The sequence below is a fragment of the Saitoella complicata genome, assembly GCF_001661265.1.
Source record: "Saitoella complicata NRRL Y-17804 unplaced genomic scaffold SAICOscaffold_16, whole genome shotgun sequence".
NCBI classification, from domain to species: domain Eukaryota; kingdom Fungi; phylum Ascomycota; class Saitoellomycetes; order Saitoellales; family Saitoellaceae; genus Saitoella; species Saitoella complicata.
Genome location: NW_017567007.1, coordinates 77,353 through 95,115, shown reverse-complemented (window position 1 = coordinate 95,115; position 17,763 = coordinate 77,353). Strand labels below are relative to the sequence as shown.

The 17,763-nt window shown below is 53.0% G+C and overlaps 9 protein-coding genes across 9 annotated transcripts; 5 read left to right on the top strand and 4 right to left on the bottom strand.

The window, feature by feature from the left end:
• Positions 1–122: 122 nt before the first annotated feature.
• Positions 123–2,422, bottom strand: SAICODRAFT_94073 (DNA repair exonuclease; the record flags this gene model as incomplete). The annotated part of the gene is made up of 2 exons (XM_019171919.1): positions 123–2,063; positions 2,118–2,422. 2 exons carry the CDS (start codon positions 2,420–2,422, stop codon positions 284–286), a joined length of 2,085 nt encoding a protein of 694 aa, XP_019023173.1. The 3' UTR covers positions 123–283.
• A 119-nt stretch (positions 2,423–2,541) lies between these two features.
• Positions 2,542–4,482, top strand: SAICODRAFT_72006 (uncharacterized protein). Its single transcript, XM_019170729.1, has one exon. The coding sequence runs from the start codon at positions 2,614–2,616 to the stop codon at positions 4,438–4,440; it is 1,827 nt and encodes a 608-aa protein (XP_019023172.1). The 5' UTR covers positions 2,542–2,613; the 3' UTR covers positions 4,441–4,482.
• Positions 4,483–4,526: 44 nt separating this feature from the next.
• Positions 4,527–6,429, bottom strand: SAICODRAFT_136108 (uncharacterized protein). Its single transcript, XM_019165459.1, has one exon. It carries the CDS (start codon positions 6,221–6,223, stop codon positions 4,613–4,615), a length of 1,611 nt encoding a protein of 536 aa, XP_019023171.1. The 5' UTR covers positions 6,224–6,429; the 3' UTR covers positions 4,527–4,612.
• A 3-nt stretch (positions 6,430–6,432) lies between these two features.
• SAICODRAFT_66403 (60S ribosomal protein L26) lies at positions 6,433–7,136 on the top strand (the record flags this gene model as incomplete). The annotated part of the gene is made up of 3 exons (XM_019170227.1): positions 6,433–6,487; positions 6,713–7,053; positions 7,104–7,136. The coding sequence occupies exons 1-3, from the start codon at positions 6,472–6,474 to the stop codon at positions 7,134–7,136; spliced, it is 390 nt and encodes a 129-aa protein (XP_019023170.1). The 5' UTR covers positions 6,433–6,471.
• A 443-nt stretch (positions 7,137–7,579) lies between these two features.
• Positions 7,580–8,298, top strand: SAICODRAFT_81862 (HSP20-like chaperone). The gene is made up of 2 exons (XM_019171258.1): positions 7,580–7,671; positions 7,723–8,298. The coding sequence occupies exons 1-2, from the start codon at positions 7,644–7,646 to the stop codon at positions 8,265–8,267; spliced, it is 573 nt and encodes a 190-aa protein (XP_019023169.1). The 5' UTR covers positions 7,580–7,643; the 3' UTR covers positions 8,268–8,298.
• Positions 8,299–8,571: 273 nt separating this feature from the next.
• SAICODRAFT_94063 (uncharacterized protein) lies at positions 8,572–9,776 on the top strand. Its single transcript, XM_019171918.1, has one exon. The coding sequence runs from the start codon at positions 8,679–8,681 to the stop codon at positions 9,756–9,758; it is 1,080 nt and encodes a 359-aa protein (XP_019023168.1). The 5' UTR covers positions 8,572–8,678; the 3' UTR covers positions 9,759–9,776.
• Positions 9,755–11,528, bottom strand: SAICODRAFT_81854 (MFS general substrate transporter). Its single transcript, XM_019171257.1, has 3 exons — positions 11,329–11,528; positions 11,000–11,283; positions 9,755–10,949 (listed from the first exon to the last, which is right to left on the bottom strand). The coding sequence occupies exons 1-3, from the start codon at positions 11,491–11,493 to the stop codon at positions 9,989–9,991; spliced, it is 1,410 nt and encodes a 469-aa protein (XP_019023167.1). The 5' UTR covers positions 11,494–11,528; the 3' UTR covers positions 9,755–9,988.
• A 110-nt stretch (positions 11,529–11,638) lies between these two features.
• Positions 11,639–13,093, top strand: SAICODRAFT_35832 (uncharacterized protein; the record flags this gene model as incomplete). Its single annotated transcript, XM_019168445.1, has 7 exons — positions 11,639–11,671; positions 11,696–11,794; positions 11,849–12,129; positions 12,170–12,285; positions 12,347–12,536; positions 12,650–12,950; positions 12,971–13,093. 7 exons carry the CDS (start codon positions 11,639–11,641, stop codon positions 13,091–13,093), a joined length of 1,143 nt encoding a protein of 380 aa, XP_019023166.1.
• Positions 13,094–13,412: 319 nt separating this feature from the next.
• SAICODRAFT_30860 (L domain-like protein) lies at positions 13,413–15,712 on the bottom strand. The gene has a single exon (XM_019167779.1). The coding sequence runs from the start codon at positions 15,692–15,694 to the stop codon at positions 13,478–13,480; it is 2,217 nt and encodes a 738-aa protein (XP_019023165.1). The 5' UTR covers positions 15,695–15,712; the 3' UTR covers positions 13,413–13,477.
• Between the last annotated feature and the right edge of the window lie 2,051 nt (positions 15,713–17,763).

Here is a 17,763-nt window from a genome sequence, read left to right as displayed (position 1 = left end):
CTATGTTCGCTGTCCATTGTCGCTGGGGGTGTATGCTATGCTACCCTGGATGTATGCTGGTCCCCATCCTTACCGCAGCAGGGGTCTTGCTTTTAACGTTCTCGGAACGGATGCTTATTATTCTCGTTCCGCGCCGACAATCACTCTGCAGCTGGACGCGCGTTCGCCCAACTGTCCAAGTTTGCCGCATTAACCGACCGGTACATTCGCAGGCCATGCCAAGCGGGGCAAGAACTCCGCCGCTTAACCCCTGACTTATTACAAGACGAGTTAAATGTTAACATTATCTACCACCAGGTCTCTTCATGCTCTCGAATCCATCGTCTTCGTCGTCACTGATTTCCACGGCTGCCCTTTTCCTTGGAGTTTGACTCGGTGCTTGACTGGGTTGCGAGAATGTCAGTTGCGCTTGACGCGCTGCTCCTCGTCTCGCTGGTGCGGCCTTGGCTTTCGGCGGCGGCATCGCCCGCGATGGTGCCTTCCGACGCGTAGATTGTACACTCTCAAAATCGTCCTCTTCGTCGTCGATGATATCGTCTTCTGCATCTGAGATTTCCAGTGTTGGACTCTTGGCTTTCTTCCCTCGTCCTCTCCCTGTAGACGTAGCCGCCGCCTTTCTCGCCGGAGCAGCTTTCTTGGCGGCCGGCGCCCGCTTCGTCGTCCGAATACTCGGCTGCGGCTCTTCCTCTTCTTCCTCCTCCTCATCCTCGTCATCATCCCTCGCCACCTGCCTCCTCCTAGGCGGGGGCATGTCATCTTCACTAAGCCCATCATTCTCAACCGCCTTCTTCCTTGCTCCTTGCTCCTCCCTCCCAACCTTCTTGGCAAACTTCTCAGCCTCCTTCTCCTTCTGCGCCTCAATCGCCCCGTCAATATCCTCCTCCCGCACATCCATCCTCATCAACGTCTTCATCTGCGTCGTCAACGTATCATCTACAAACTGCTTAACAGCATTCTTATCATCCTTATCCACATATTGCGAAATCGCGTCCCCTAATCCATTCTCGGCTAAAATCGCAAGTGTTTGTTTGGAAAGAACGTCGTTTACCAGAGTTTGGATTTTTATCTTGTCGAGTGAGTCGTGTTCTGCTAGGAGATCTGTGTCGTCAACGTCGATGTTTGTGCGGGCTTTGCGAGTCGCTTGGGCGCGTTTGCGATGGAAGAGGACGACGTCACCCGAGTTCGCGACTTTACCGACGAAGCGGTTGGAGAAGCGTTGCGGGTTTTCGACGTCATATCCTCCTGCGTAGTCGACCCTCAACCGTACGAGAGGTAACGGAGGTGTCTTGTCCCGGTCTTCTGGGCCCTGTGCCTCTCGCCACTCCTCGATTGCCTCCGTAATGCATTCCTCCACCTGCTCAATCAAGAACGCCGTCACAGACGACTTGTTCTCCGTATTCGGTCTGATGGCTTTTTCGTCGCTCAACGAAATATCCCTAATCACAAACGGCCTCACACTCGTCAACCTAATCGTCTTCAACGAAAACGATTTCTTATGGATACTCAGCACACCCACGTGTTTCGGGATACTCTCACCCGCACTCAAACTCGTCGCAACACTACTCCCAGGTTGGATGACGTGGAAGTTCTGCTCGGTGTTGAGGCGGGGTTCGATGTGGCAATCGTGTTCGTGGCCCCAGAGGACCATGTCGAAGAAATCTTGGATGAAGGATTCAGGGAGGTACCCCGTCTCCGTATGACTCGTATGATTCTGGTGTACCGCAATCAAATTGAACCATTCGTCCTTTCCTCCCGGACCCATAGCAGGCCTCATGAACCTCACCTTCCCATCCCTAAAACTGCGAAACAGCCTCTCGTCTCGGACGTTAGAAAGACCGTATAACGCGAGTTTCGTTTCGCCCTTCTGGAGCAGGATCGGACGAACACTGATGTCGTCATTTTCGGGGACACGTCCAAAGTAGTTGACGAGGCCTGCTACTTGCAGAATGTCGAGGGCGCAAAAACGACCTTCGCCGGAGGGGTCGTCGTGGTTTCCGTGGATGGAGAAGACGGGAATGGCGACGTTGATATCGGGGTCTTCGTAGTTTAGATGTGCGACGGCACTGTAAGCTCGTCAGTCCTCGACTTTTGCTAGTGATAGACTTTGAAGAGCATACGTATCCTCCGTCGCCACAGATTGGTCACTCAATACTCGTAGCTCACACGGCTTATCCCCGTAAGAATTTAGGCGAATACTCCGCATGCACTGATACAGTGCCTTTCGACTTGGCTTGTTTTCATGGAATAGGTCACCGCCCAATAGGACCATATCCACATCCTCAGACTTCGCAAGTTGCATCACCTCGTCAAAGGCGACCATGGAGTCATTTCCACGGACAGGATCGCGCTCAAGGTAACCAACATGGTTGTCGGTCGCAATGAGAATACGAATTGTATCTCGAGGATTGGAGTCGTCTCCCATTGGTGGTATTGACCTTGGTTGAGCGGGGGAGAACTACGTTACAGTTGCAGTTCGTCATGTTCCCAATCGGGAATGGTGATGATGGTCCAGGCGTGAGCGCAACGCCATAACAACGGTCCCCCAAACAGAACACCCCCTGCTCCTCTTATTCATAACCGTCTACCTGAACGGTCCTTTGCTGTCCACAGTTTATGGCACCAGACACCCTCGTCCTTGCTCCAGATTCCGATCCAGAAGACGACCTCTCCGCCCGACGACATCGCGAAAACATGTGTGCGCAACGCTACAAAGACGGCCATGATCTCTTTATATTGTCGGCTTCGATACGGGGTCCGTTTCCGTTGAAGGATGAGCATCATCCGTGGAGGAGGACGGCGATACGAGTGGATGATTTGGTGTGTGCCAGTGTGCAGGAGGGGACGGGGAATGGCAGTATGCTCAGTCAGGCGAGCAGTGTTGCGGCAACGAGCAAGAAGAGGAAAAGGAGAGAGGGGACGAGTACACCTGGTCCGGCAGACAAAATCAACCAGTATTTCTCGGCAAGGAAGAAGCAGGGGGTGGTGACTGGGAAGAAGATGGACGACACGTCGTTAGCCACGAATTTCGCTTCGACGAATGGAAGTGTTGGGATGGAGGCGCATACACCCGTACTACCGGTCTCCGATTTGAATGCAAGGTCATCTTCAGCACTTGAAGGGTCGCAAACACCTCGGGCAGCTGTCATCAATGCGCAATATACGGGCGTGCGCTACCCATCCAGTCCTACTCCTGTTCCTCCAGTTGCGGGTGACCCGCCGTCATCCATACAACGACGAACATCATCCCCAATGGATCTACGGAACATGCTCAACTCACCTAAACCCGTCCTCGCACCCGTCGAGAAGCCTCGCTTCGTAGATTTCGACGCATTGAGCCCCGTCAAATCACGGACCAAACAGACCATGATCGTTACAAAACTGCCTACGGAATCTGCGAAAGAGGTAGTGGAAGAAAGTAACGGAGGTGTGTGCGAGTCAGCCAAGGATACTCTACATGTCGGTAACTCCGCTCCCGTACTATCTGCACCACCGCAGCTGTCACCGTTCGCCCCTTTTGAGGGCGTACAAGAGCTTGAAACGAACACCAACAAAGACACTTTCGTCACGGCCAACGAAGAGCCTGCCTCCCTTGCTCCAGCTCCCACGTCATTACGTGTACCCTCACCCGAAAAACAGCAATCACCTCCATCACCAATAACCCGCGCCGATGTTAACACCTCCAGCGCAAGCCTAGCAGACATGAATACACAGGAAGAACTAGCGAAAGCGAAACTATCATTTGTGGAGGCAATGCGGTCATCTACCCTGTTCCCACCTAAACCAGTGTTGGATACACCGACGAGAGAGGTGGGCGAGTTGAGCTTAGTTGCTACGCCGCTGGTGGAAGGAAGTGGGGAGGAGGTCAAATGGGGAGAGCTGCTTGGAGTCGGTAGCTCTGCGCCCCGGCCTACGATCGCGGAGACGAAGGAGAAGGTCACTCAACGGACGCCGGCACCGACAAATGCTACAAACGGAACTGGAACAGGTGAAGCTCCATTAGGCACCCTTCACTTCGACCCCACCCCAAGCGGACCAATCGCCGAAACTCAAACCCCCTCAACCCCGAAGCCAGCAAACGGACATGCAAACGGAGCAAGTCTGCACTTCCGCACCTTCACCACACCGACCGCCTCACCCGCCCCAAAACCCTTCAGCGCACTCCTCGACTCGCCAATTTCCTACAACCCCACGGCATTTCTTCCCTCCAACAGAAAGGGCGGCGAGGGTATGAGTAGAGCACTGAGTCAAATGAGTCAAATGAGTGCGTTTGATGTGGATGATGCTATGAAGGGGATTGAGGGATTCCTCGAGGAGTCGAGGTGGGATCTGGGATTAGAAGTACAGAGGGCGTTGGGTGGGGATGCCGAGAAGGGGTTGTTTCGTAGTTTGCAGGATGCGCAGGAGGAGGTGGTGCTGGAGACGGAGGATATGGATGATTGAGTACGGTGTGCGTTATTAGACGGCCGGGCAAGGATAGCAATCATTAATCTCTAATAGAAGCCCGGAAATGAACGCAGCTGAGTAAGCATGTATTGATCATTGATGATCCTGTAGATAACCTCAAAATCGATATCGCATACAAATAGTCCACTGTCATACTTGATAACCACAGTCAACGCTTCACGTAACTAAGCCATCGCGCCCACTTGACCCTATTCCCACCCTCCTCCGGCGTCACCGACCCATCCTTCGCCTTTCCCGCAACCCCCTTAATCACCCTCATATCCTCCTCCGCCGCCCTCGCAATCTTCGCCCGGTAACTATCCGCAGGAACCAACTCCCTCGCCCTCCTCGCCCTCTTCCTTCCTACCACCAGTGTCACATCCGGTCCCTCAAACGCAAGACGCTGTACCTTGACCTCCTCCTCATCCTCCGAATCAATCCACCCGCTCGTTTTCCGATCCACGATACTCCTCTTCCCCACCTCCTCCTCCTCCCTGGTGCGTTCACCCTTTCGACGGCCAGAACCGGTGAGTGTTTCGGGCATGGAGTACCCTGGGGGCGGTTTCGGTGTCCAACCCTTCGGACCGGGTTTAGCGAGTGGTGTGGTGTAAAGCGGTGAGGATAGACTACTACGCCCAGTCTTTCTCCGTTTCCGGCGGATTGCGTGGGTCTCGCCGTTGTCGTCCTCCGGGTCAGAGATGTCAGGATGGAAATCAGCCTCGTGTCTGTCAAACTCCTCCTTCCTCGCGAACGTCAACCCAGTGCAAACCCCACAAGCCCACCTCATCGGATCCAGATGTTCTTTCTGGATATGTTCCAAAATCTCCGGTCTACTCTCAAACTCGATCATTTTGTCGGAACAGCCGCCTTGCCAGACACAGGGGAATCCACCAGAAGGTGCTTCGAGTCCGTGTTGGGACTTTACATGTTTCTCCAGCGTAGGTCGATCGTGGAGTTCGGCGGCACATCCCATCCAGCCACATGTCCAGACACTGAATTTCTTGCTTGCCCTCCTCTTCTTCGCTTGCGAGGTTGAGCTCGTTCGTTTGGGGCCTGGGGAAATCTCGACAATCTCGTCGTCAGGGTCGGCGTGTTCCTTGGCCGGAGACTTGGTTTGTCCAAACCCCAGGAACTTCCTGGCGCCGCTCATGAGTGAGTCCGCCACAGTGGACAAGGCACTCTTGGTCGGACTCGTCTCCCTCCCTTCCCTATCCTTCTCCTTCGTCGCAGGAACCGGCGTCCCAGCCCCCGACACAATCTCGACCGCAAACTCCTTCGAAGTCCCACTCATAACATCATTCATCTTCCGGTCCGGGTGGCGGTTTGCGGCTAGTAGTATCGATTCTGCGACGTTGTGTTCGGTGACGCCTTCTGGGATGAGCGTGTGGGTCTGTGTGAAAGCGGGAAGATCAATCTTCCACAGATTCTTCGCCGTGACTCTCAGCCCCTCCTCGCTCGGGACTCGCCGCAAGAAATCAGAGACCCATTTGTGCGCGTCATCATAGCCCAGCCCAGACCTCGGTGTCCCCAGGTGCTCGCCCTCGCTCAGCAGCTCGACGACTGAACTCAGCGTCCTCGGCGTCGGAGTCCAGGACACGGCAGCGATTGGGCAGCTGAACTGGGCGGCCAGGTGAGCTCCGAGCGCGTGCAGTGAGGGCGTCGCGGCGAGGAAGCGGGCGATGTACGCGTGGGCCTCGTCGTAGTCCATCGCCGCCGCGCTCTTGCTGCTCGCGAGGAGCTCGGCATATCGGTGCTGTTCTGAGGGCCGGAGGAGGGCCATTGTCTTCGGTGGACACTGTACCTGTGCCTGTTACGTACCTGTCTGTGCCTGTCTATGCCTGTCTGTGCCTGTCTGTGCCTGTCTATCTCAGTTACGTACCTGTCCAGCTGTTCTGAGGGTTTGGAGACCTCCCAGCTCAGGGACACGTGACTCCCCTTGCAAAATCTGACCCTCCCAGCAATAGCAATACAGTTCTCGTCCGATCCATCCCAACACCCCCCCCCGTTCGACCACCAACAAAATACAGAATGAAGTACTCGGCTGGTATGTCTACCACTACCTTCCGTGGAACTGTCCAAGTGGGCTCTTCTTCGTGAATCCCACCTTGCAATTCTGTCCGGTCTCGTTTGTTCGTCGCCTTTCCGTCGGTCCATCTTTCGTCTCGTCATTTAATGAAACGGTCCCTCGGACGGGTGATGGATGCTGCGAGACCGGATCTCGGATCTTCTTCCCTCTTTGTTTGCATCCCAATCCTTAACTGTCTCCTAGACGTCTCCTCCTCCCGCCGCCAGTGCCGCAAGGCCCACTTCTCCGCTCCCTCCTCCGTCCGCCGCACCCTCATGTCTGCTCCCCTCTCCAAGGAGCTCCGTGAGAAGTACGGTGTCCGCTCCATGCCCATCCGCAAGGACGACGAGGTCCTCGTTGTCCGTGGTTCCCAGAAGGGCAAGGAGGGCAAGGTCACCTCCGTCTACCGCCGCAAGTGGGTCATTCAGGTCGAGCGTATCGTCCGTGAGAAGGTCAACGGTGCTTCTGCCCCGGTTGGTCTTGACGCCTCCAAGGTTGTCATTACTTCTTTGAAGTTGGACAAGGACCGTCTCGCTATCCTTCAGGTTTGTTCCCTTCACCTTCTATAGTGGATCAGGGCTAACTACTCATACAGCGCAAGGGTGGCAAGGCTCAGGAGTCTGCTTAATTGTCTGACTCTGCTGGTCACACGTCAGTCGACTAACTTTATCTCGGAGTTTTGTCGGTTTACATGGGTCACATTCAATAAAATATCCGTTTACTCGGTTCCGTCCCCTTCCTCCATTTGTGAAGTCTCTTTCGAGATATAGCGGCTTTATCTCGTCCTTCAATGGCATACTCACATTGTTGGACGTAAACGACCCGCTTATATTGGTTAGACACATCGCGGACGTTAACTCTGCGATGTGTCGTTCGTACACCTCCTTTACAGAGGATACCCGAGCTTACCTCCGTGCTTGGGCGTCTTTTGAAGGGGAGGGACATCTCTGTAACATCTTTGATAATCCTAAGAATTTATGTTTCTGGCACCTTCCAAGTTTTTCTTAGTGTGTGCCCGTTGTGCGTAATGACCGCAAACTCCCGCGCTTCGCACACCAAGACGTCGGCCGAGCTTAAACAGAGACGAGGACCATTCCCCACTTTCACTTACCACATCCAATACTGAATTGAAACAATGTCTGCGCAAACGGCTACTCCCGAAGGTATGATACGTCGACAAGCATTCTCGGATTGATTATTGACAGTTCATACAGTCCTCTGGGCACAAAGATCAAGTGCGGACGATGAGTCCAAGAACGTCGTTTACCTCACCATCAACACCCCCGACGTAAAATCCCCCTCGATCAACCTCACCTCCACCTCCCTCTCCTTCACCGGTTCCTCCTCCACCTCGGACAAATCCTACGCCCTCAACATTGAGTTCTTTGCCGAGATCGACCCCGAGGCTTCCGTCACCCACGTCTCCACCAGAAACATTCAGTTCATTCTCCGTAAGAAGGAGAAGAACGAGGAATACTGGCCCAGACTCTTCAAGGAGAAGAAGAAGGAACATTGGCTCAAGACTGATTTCGATAAGTGGGTTGATGAGGACGAGCAGGATCCCGAGGAGGAGAACCCCATGGCCGGGATTAACCCGATGGCGAACATGGGTATGCCCGGGATGGATTTCAATAATCTGGATTTGTCGAAGCTCGGGGGGATGGGCGGATTGGGAGGCATGGGTGGAGGAATGGATTTCGGGGGCGATGAGAGTGATGAGGAGGAGGAGATGCCGGCGTTGGAGGAGGAGAAGAAGTAAAGAGGGATGTAAGAGTATCAAGATAGGGCGGAAAATGGAGGCAATTTTTGTACGCATAGCGACATACCCGTCTGGAAGTTATAAGAGTATTACGATTTGCTGTGAAGGCTTGAAGCACTCATACCAACAGTTTGGTTAATCACGCAGAAGCCAATTGGAGTCTGTCCTCACATGCGTGTAAGAGCGTATTGCAATCCCATCGAAAACCGCAATTCCCTGCTCTTCCCATGTTAAACGTTTTGGGCGTGGCGCGTCGACCTGCGGGTTCTCTTGAATTTCGAGGGGCACGACATCGACGAACGAACACCGCAAACGCAAAAAGGGCATCGCCTTACGAAGCAATCGATACCAAGGTCGTATCAATAACTCCCCTTTCGTTTCAGTACATCCTCCAGATACAGATCGCCCAACATGCCACCAAAGGGAAAAGGCCAACAGCCGAAGGAGAAGAGCGTCAAGGTCGACAAGACCTTCGGTATGAAGAACAAGAACAAGTCCGCCAAGGTCCAGAATTACGTCAACACTGTTAGACAGCAAGAAGAGCAGGCGGGAAAGAACAGTAAGGCCGCCAAAGCCAAGGAGGACGAGAAGGATAGGATCGCAGCCAAGAGGGCCGCCGAGGAGAAGAAGAAGGCTGAGCTCGCCGAGTTGTTCAAGCCCTCGCTCATCCAACCCAAGGTACCGTTCGGTGTTGACCCCAAGACTATTCTTTGTGTTTTCTGGAAACAGGAAGGAAAGTGTGCAAAGGGCGAAAAGTGCAAGTTCTCGCACGATCTCAACGTCGGCCGCAGAGTCGTCAAGAAGGATCTATACACCGACGTTCGTGACGAACTCGGAGAAGCCGTCGAGGAAGACAAAATGGATGATTGGGACGAGGAGCGTCTCGCTGCCGTCGTGTTGTCCAAACACGGAAACCCCAAAACCACCACCGACATCGTCTGTAAATTCTTCTTGGAGGCAGTTGAGAACAACAAATATGGTTGGAGATGGGAATGCCCGAATGGCGGTAACGACTGTATGTACCGTCACGCCCTACCACCTGGTTTCGTGCTCAAAACCAAGGGTGAAAAGAAGAACGACAAGAAGGTCGAAATCACCCTCGAAGACTTCATCGAGACCGAACGACACAGGTTGGGCAAGAACCTCACGCCCGTTACATTGGAGACCTTCAACAAGTGGAAACAGGAGAGGATTGAGAGGAAGGAGGCTGATGAGAAGGATAATCAGAAGAAGATTGAGGCACAGGTTAAGGCTGGTAGGGCCGGTGGAATGGTTTCGGGAAGGAACTGGTTCGTGTTTAGGCCCGATTTGCTTGATGACGATGACGAGGGTTACGGACAGGAGGACGAATGGGATTTGACTGAGTACCGGAAGGATGAGAGCGATGATGAGGCTGAGCAGAATGGCGAAGCATCCGGCAAGCCGGCGAACGGTGATGCAGGGGTCGAAGAGGCAACTGAGAAGCTCGAGGCTGTTGGGGTTGCCGAGTAGGTGGTGCATGAGGTGTTCGGAGCGGAGTGTTTGATGAGATGAGTGTGTGTTGGTTCTTTACGAGGCGTTTTGTCTTTCAGGTTTGAGATTCGTCATAGCGAGGCCTAGGTCGCGGCCCTTTATCCAGAGGTCCACAGGTTGTGATCGTGATTTGTACGTTGGCATGGTGGATGATTAGGCTTTATTGGGTATTCTTGGTCCGAATATATCTACTTAGATACCATGCCTGCTTATCCTGTTTTTGCTTTCATGAAGGTCCAGAGGGGAAGTAGGGAGAGCACGGCTATTCCGGCAAACGCCAGATCGAGACCTATAGTTGTGTTTGCGCCAACTTTACCGTTGACTCCGCCCCATAAGGCTCCTGTTACTCTCCCGATGTAGTTTCCTGTTTGGATGATTAGGCTACTTCTCAGGTTCCACTCCTTTGGAAGCTGCTTGCTGAGTAGAGCGAACGTGAGAGTTGTGAGGAGGTTGAAGCCTAAGGCTACCAGTACCCAACTGATGTAGAAGCTTGAGTAGTGCACCTTCCCCGTCACTTGCGTCATCAACTGGATTAGCAGGCCAACAATTCCAACCAACGATGCAGAGAGGAATGTATGCCGTTCTTGTGTTTTCCTCACAGTGAACAAATTCACTACGAGGATCGGGAAAACTGCAAGCCCCCCTAGCGCGAAAAGAATACCGGAGGAGAATGGTGTCAACTTGAGGCCAGGTGCGTCTTTGGAATATGATGGGATGAATGCTTCCCAAGTACCGAGGACGAAGAATGCTATGGTTGCGTACCACACCATACAAGCAAGAACTGCTTGCTGGCGGGGTTGGAGCTTGCGTATAGGCGTGATTAATTCGTCCTGCCAGAATGAAGCGAATCTCAAAAGGAGGTTGCGTTTTGGATGGCCCTCGGTATCAGACTCCGGACTTTCTTGCACGATTTCTGTCTGCACATCCTCAAACACACAACTCACGACAACGAAAAATACCAACCACAACCCCATCATCAACCATCCCGGCGCCGTATACCCATTCCACCACTTCGAGTCCCCACTACTCACCCCAATCCTATATAATAAAGCCCCAGCAAATGGCCCAATCATCGTCCCAGCTGCTTGTGTGAGAACGAGCCAACTAGCGAGTGTCGCACGGCGTCGAAGACCCACCTGACGGGGATCCGTGCAGAAACGTTTGCCGAACCTGTAGCGCCCTGTCAGGACCCGTATAGAACACTTTGCCAGGGAAGCTACATCAGGTATACCTGACCGGGTCCACTCACGATGCGCCCGATGAGGATCAAGTACAACCATCCCGTGCGATCCGCGATGGCGTACAGAAACTGTCCGAGAGCCATGGCCAAACAACCAATTTTAAGTGGTCTTCCGTACCCGTTCTTACTGATACGGAGCATTGGAGCGAGGCATAGTGCTGCACAGGCCGTGGGTACACCGATGATTGCTCCGGATATGGCGTTGGTTCCTCCCAGGCTCTTCGCGTAGGTCGAGGAGGTGGGGATGACGATGAAGTAGGAGATCTAACAACTATAAGAACCGCAGTGTCGCAATGTCTTCATACGCACCTGGATCAGAAGATTGCAGATCAGTACACAAGTAAGGGAAGACCGTTTTGGCAGCTTGAAGTCATCCTCACGATCTGGGTCGACATTGGCGTCTGGAGAGATCGCGGTGTCGGTGGCCGTCAACTGTAAATGCACAGTAGGAGTGGTGACTGTTTTCATAGGCATATGACGAAAAACCTGAGCATTTTCAGAAGAGCACGGGCCGTTCGGAATACCGTATACGACATGGCCCTTGCATCGATGTGGGGTGCTGTCGGGCAATTGCAACTGCAAGGGTCAACGAGTCTACGTTACCACCTCCAAGCCAAAGATGGCAGACATCGCAGCAACCGTATCAGAGACGGTAACGCAGCCTCAAACTATCTAGGGTGTCCTTGCGATCAAGCAGGGTGCTGCTGCTACTCCAGCGGCAGCGGCAGATAAGGGCTGGTTCAGTCAGGTCACGGATAACCCGCTGTTCGGAGCTGTACGTTACCTATTGCTCCAGGTTTATGGTGGTAGAACTGACAATGTCCTGTAGGGATTCGGTTTGATGGGTCTCGGTGCTGGGTTGGCAATGGCCCGACAGGGTGCAGTAAGAGCAGCACATATGGCCCAACGCAAAATGTTGGTCACCCTCGAAATCCCATCAAAAGACAAACCATACCTCCGGTTCCTTCACTGTATGTCCCTACAACAAAAGACCGCTTCCGCGGGTCTTGGTCTCGGACGCTTACATCACCTTGCCGTCGAGACATCCTACAAACAACACGACAACGGTTCGGCACCCACCACATTCTCGCTAGTCCCTGGACCTGGCAAGTACTTCTTCAGATGGAGAGACATAGATTCAAGTTACCAGATCAAGAGACACCAAGATGGTTGATATATCTACTGGATCACCGTGGGAAGTTGTGACGCTGACAACCCTCTCCCGGGACCGCCATTTATTCACGGGACTGTTGGAAGAAGCAAAAGGTCTAGCAATGGAAATGGGCGCATTTTGAGAAGACGGTGATGTACACCTCCTGGGGTCCAGAATGGAGACCCTTCGGACAACCACGTCGGAGACGTCTTTTGGATAGTGTGGTTCTGGACAAAGGTATCAAAGAAGAGATCGTCGCGGACGTCAAAGACTTCTTGGCAAGTGGGAAGTGGTACTACGAACGCGGTATCCCATACCGAAGAGGATACCTCCTCCACGGTCCTCCAGGTTCTGGAAAGACATCGTTCATCCAGGCTCTAGCTGGGGAACTCGAATACAACATTGCTATCCTGAACCTCTCCGAACGAGGCCTAACAGACGACAAACTGAATCACCTCCTCTCCAACCTCCCGAGAGATCAATCATGCTACTCGAAGACATCGACGCCGCGTTCTCAGGCCGACAACAAACCGAAGAGTCAGGCTATGGTCGCTCAAATGTGACATTTTCCGGTTTGCTGAATGCGTTGGATGGTGTCGCATCCGCTGAGGAACGCATTATTTTCATGACGACAAACCATGCTGAAAGGTTGGATCCTGCACTTATCCGTCCAGGTCGCGTCGATATGAAGCGGTTGATTGGTACTGCTACATCGCACCAGCTCCGAGAAATGTTCATGAGGTTCTATGAAGGGAAGGAGGCTGAGGCGGATGAGTTTGTCAGACGGATTCTCGGGAGACGGGAAGGCCTGTGTCGACGGCTCAACTTCAGGGTCTTTTCGTACACAACAAGGGCGAGCCTCAAGAGAGTATTGAGATGGCGCCGTATCTGAATCGGGAGGATGGAGGATTAACGACGTAGTCATAACACGATTCGGCTCGCTGGTTCGGACGGATGAACTTTATGAGTTGCCAAAATCACGAGTGTAACCTTAGAAATCTCCTTAATGGAGAGAAAAGCGACGAGTTATGCCTTTGGTTCGGCGAGACGCCCGGTGTCGATACGTCTGCGAATACGGGAGGCGAAATTTCGAAAGGTTGTCGAGGAAGCGTGAGAAGCTTAACACAGCTTGCGAATCCCAAAACCCACGGCAGGGTATTACACATCGCACATCCTCCAGCAAAATTATCATTAGAATAAAGATAAAGTCCACTATGGTATCATAGAATATTTGTCAAAGAGACGCCAGCGCCTTGACCTCAGAAACTCACACGGTATCCCTTAGCTAATCATACTTTCCCCGTCTCACGCCCTTGCCTCGGTCTCTAAACACGATAATACTTTCTCTGCATCCGCAATGTCTCTGGATGTAACGATAGCTCCACAGAGCCACTTCAACCCTGGTGCAGAGGTGTACACCAAGCCCTCATAAGCTTTCCTCTTCAGCTGAAGATCAGCGGGCAAGTGCTTCCTGAACGTTGCATCTCGAGTTTGCCACTCTTCCTGTGCAGACCTGCTCACTGCCAGCGTGTACAACTGTCGATGGTCGATGGTAGTGGAGGTCATGGCAACTGGTGCGTAAAAGCCCTGGGTTAGAGGGTTACCGCGCAAGTCCAGCACCTGGAGATGACGAAGGTTGAGCAAAGTGTTGCAAACATCACCAGCACGCTCGAGTTCGTTGCCAACAGCGAACAAGCGGTTAAGCTTCTGCAGATCATGCAGAGCCGAGATATCCCTGATAGCATTGTATGAGATGTTCAAGACGCGCAAATTCGGTGCCATCCTTGAAAAGTTTTCAGGCAATGCAGTCAAACCAGTAGCAGCAACTTCCAGGTACTGAAGGTTGTAAAAGCCCTTGTCGAAATTAAACCGGGCAAGCTTGTTACCTGACAAGTACAGCTTCCGTACATCGTCGATATCGCGCATCTCGATCTGCAATCCCTCGCTCCTCTGATCCCTTACCGAGAGGTTCTCGAGATACTTCAACCCGTGCAATCCGTGAACATTGCTCAAGCAGTTGTCATCGAGATACAGTGTCCTCAAGTTAGGGAACATTGACGCGTCGAAGGCTTCGAGGTCATTTCCGCTAATCCTCAGTGTTCTGAGACTGCGCATGTGAGACACAACCTTCAGCTCCTTGATAAGATTCCCATCCAAACTCAAAGACATGAGCCTTTGAAGGTGCTCCAGCCCAGTCAACGACGTGATCTCGTTGCCGGAGAGATCTAGCTCCTCCAACCTCACAAACTGACCCTTGGTGAAGTGAACCTCCTTGAGCCCATTTTTACGAACATTCAGCTTCAACAGCCCATCCAAATGAGTAACCCCATCCAGAGAGGAGATCTCATTCTGGTCAATGTTGAGCTCACGCACATGATACAACGTAGCAAACCCATGCAATGTATCGATCTCATTGTTGGCAACATCCAGATATTGAAGATCCTTCAAGTAACTGAATGTAGTCAACCCAGTCAACCTGTTCCCGCTAGCCTTAAGTGCCCTGACCTCAGTCGGAACGCCCGTCAAATAACCGAGCTGATTATCGCTAACATCTAACTCCTTGACCTTCGGGCACTGCTTCTCCAACGTCATGAGACTCTCCAACTCACGACCAGACAGGTCGATCTTCCGGATACTCGCCCAGTCAGGCTTGAACGGCTCGACGTCAGTCAAAGCCTTCAACACCATCTCAGCAGCGACGGAAAAAGAACAGTCGACAGCAGAGAGAGACATAAGCGATGAATTGCCCTCATCCAGCTTCAAGTGTGACATACGTGCCAACAACGGGTTAGCAGCCAATTTCGGCTTCGGTGCAGGTTTGGCGTATGTCGACCTCGCAATGGATCCCTTCGACGACGGTGGAGTGGGCGGAATTGGCGACTGGAAGCTGTGTTCGATCATGTTGTTGCGGACACGCTCGAGGTAGTGAGGAGTCGCGAAGCTCAGTCTTTCGAGGTTCGATTTGTCCCACGAGGCAGTGTGCTCATCGTTTGGTTGCGGGTGTTCACGGATGGGAGACCACTCGGTAACATGGTTGTTGGCCCGAGCGGGGCTCAAGAAGGACATTTGCTCGTTGCGAATGGGAGAGCTGCGGACTGGCGACCACTGCTGACACTGCTCGGACCTTTCATCAGGCTGAGAGGCTGGAACAAACTCCGTGACCTCGGCGCTTTTCTCCTCCACCACCTTCACTTCGGGTGCCACAGTTTGCTCAACTTCGATGACCTCTTGTGCCTGTACAACCTCCGCAACCTTCACCTCGTGTGGCGTCACAATTACACCCTGTACCTCTCTTGCCTCCAGCTTCTCCTTCGTGGTCAACCCTTCATCAGCCGGCACGTCCTCCTCAATCACACTATCCATTGGCAAGAACTCCTTCCTCTCCCGATCCGGCGACACATCCCTCTCACTAACCAAACTCTCGATATCCCTGAACGGATCCTCATCCTCATCTTCCATTGGCTTGATCCATTTCATTTGTCTGCGGTCAAGTGTCATCTCCCCAACTCTGTCCGCAAGCATGTGTGAGGCATCGGCGGGTGTTATCACATGAATGGACTCTGCACTGCTGATGCGAGGTTGTTGTTGTGGTTGATCGCGGGGAGGTAGGATGTCGGCTGGTGGCGGAGCACGGAGATGGATAAGCGAGCGCGACCACTGTTCCTTGATAGAATCATAGTACATCCCCTCCTCACCCCTCGCGCCCGAATCCGCACTTGATGGACGTGACCTTTCGAGTTCCTCCTTGAGTGCCGCGACCTGGATAGTTCTCAAACTCCGAGAATCGGCAGGCGCAGAAGACCAATCACTAAACGCACTCGTCAATGTAGCAGAGACTTTCGTCTCCCTCTGGATCTTTGCCATTCTCTCCTCCGCTTCCTCGACTTCGTGAAAACTATCGAGAGATTCAGGCTGGTACCTTCGCCTGATGTACCCCATAACCTTCTCCGCTTGAGCCAAGAAATCTTTCGTACCCATACTACGAACTCTCTCCTGTGGCTTCTGCGGGCTATTGTTCACACTGCGAGTTCTCAATCTCTTTGGTTCGGGCTCGATCACACTGCCGCCGTTGGAACTTCCTGCTGCAGACCCAAGTTTCTCCACCATCGCACTCAGCCGCTCCTCGGTGAACGTATCAAAGTTTCCCTGGAACAGCTTCAGCGGACTCTTCTTTGGTTCCGCATTCGGTGCTCGGCCTTCAGGTGTCGCGGGACGAGTAGTTTGTGGTTTGGGAGGTGAAAAGGTAAAGTCGTAGTGTTCGTTGTTGGGGTCGAAACGGACGGTACGCTGCTTGACAGACGCGGCCGAAGGTGAGTTCTCGTCGCGTTCTGAAGGCACAAAATGCGTGATCTTTACTTCTGAAGGCATGTCAGAAATGGTCTGTCCCTTCGACGACACCGTCAACAGCGGATTCGTTACACCCTCGTCCTGCAAAATATGATCACTCCCGACCTTCCCAATCGGACTCGTACTCCCAAACACCTCCGCAAAGCCCTGGGGCTGCATCGCTTTATTCAGGGTCGAACTGGCGAACGGCGCATTAGGCGCACTACCCGGTCTCGCTTGAACAGTCGGTGGTCGAAACATACTCTCTAACGCAATCGGGCTGAAGAAATCTTTTACCGCACCGTTCTTCTTCCACTCCGGTGTCCGCATCCCTAACCTCCCAACGATGTTCTCAGGGACCTCCTCGAGGACTTTCACCGTTCCAGCGCTATCCCTAGCAGCCGCTTTCTGTGTCTCGTTACTGCGGTGCGTACTCACGCTTCCCCGATCCTCCGCCGGTGAATTCTCCCCCCGCTCACTGATCCACTCCCCCGACAAATCCGCGAGCCAATCTGGAACATATTCACGAGTCGCTGGTGTCGATACCTGTTGTGCGTGCTTGTGTGGGAGTTCTTCTGAGATGTCATCGACGATGTCTTCGAGAAATGGGTCGTCAACATGAATCGATGTGCCGTTGCCGACGGCGAAAGTGGTCATTATAGAAGCGAAAGAATGAGCCGGTTGTACTTAAAGAATGTCGATGGTTGTAAAGAGAGTGAATGCTGCTGGCCTGTCGGTTTGCCGTACGCTTCGTTGGAGGACTTGGCGGAGTCGTTGTTGTCGCGCACGTAAACAATGATCGCCGCATAGCAACGGGGACCCCACGATTATGCACGTGATCACACCGGGAGGTCCTGGGAACTTCATCCATGAAGTCATTGAAGGTGAACAGTGTGTCCTAGGTAGTGAAGCTGGTATTCGATGCTCATATCGCCTGATCATGCTTAAGACTCATCACCATACTGGTTTACCTTCTTCCTCCCCCCGAAGCCTGTACCCGCATACTTATCCTCCCCAGTCCTTGCAGAAGCCGCTCTCTCGCTCTCCAACACCTTCTCGAAATCCTCCATCCCCTTCTCCCGTGCCAAATCCTCTTCCTCGAGTTTCGCGGAGTAAGAATACGCTCCCTGTCCAAACGGCTCCGAGCCTGACTTTGACGAAGAAGAAGACGGGGAGGAGGTAGCGGCTTCTCGACGAACGCGCCCCCATGCGCTTTGCGATTGTCCAGTTTGCGCCTGACGGATCTCGTCCCATTTTGGTGTCCG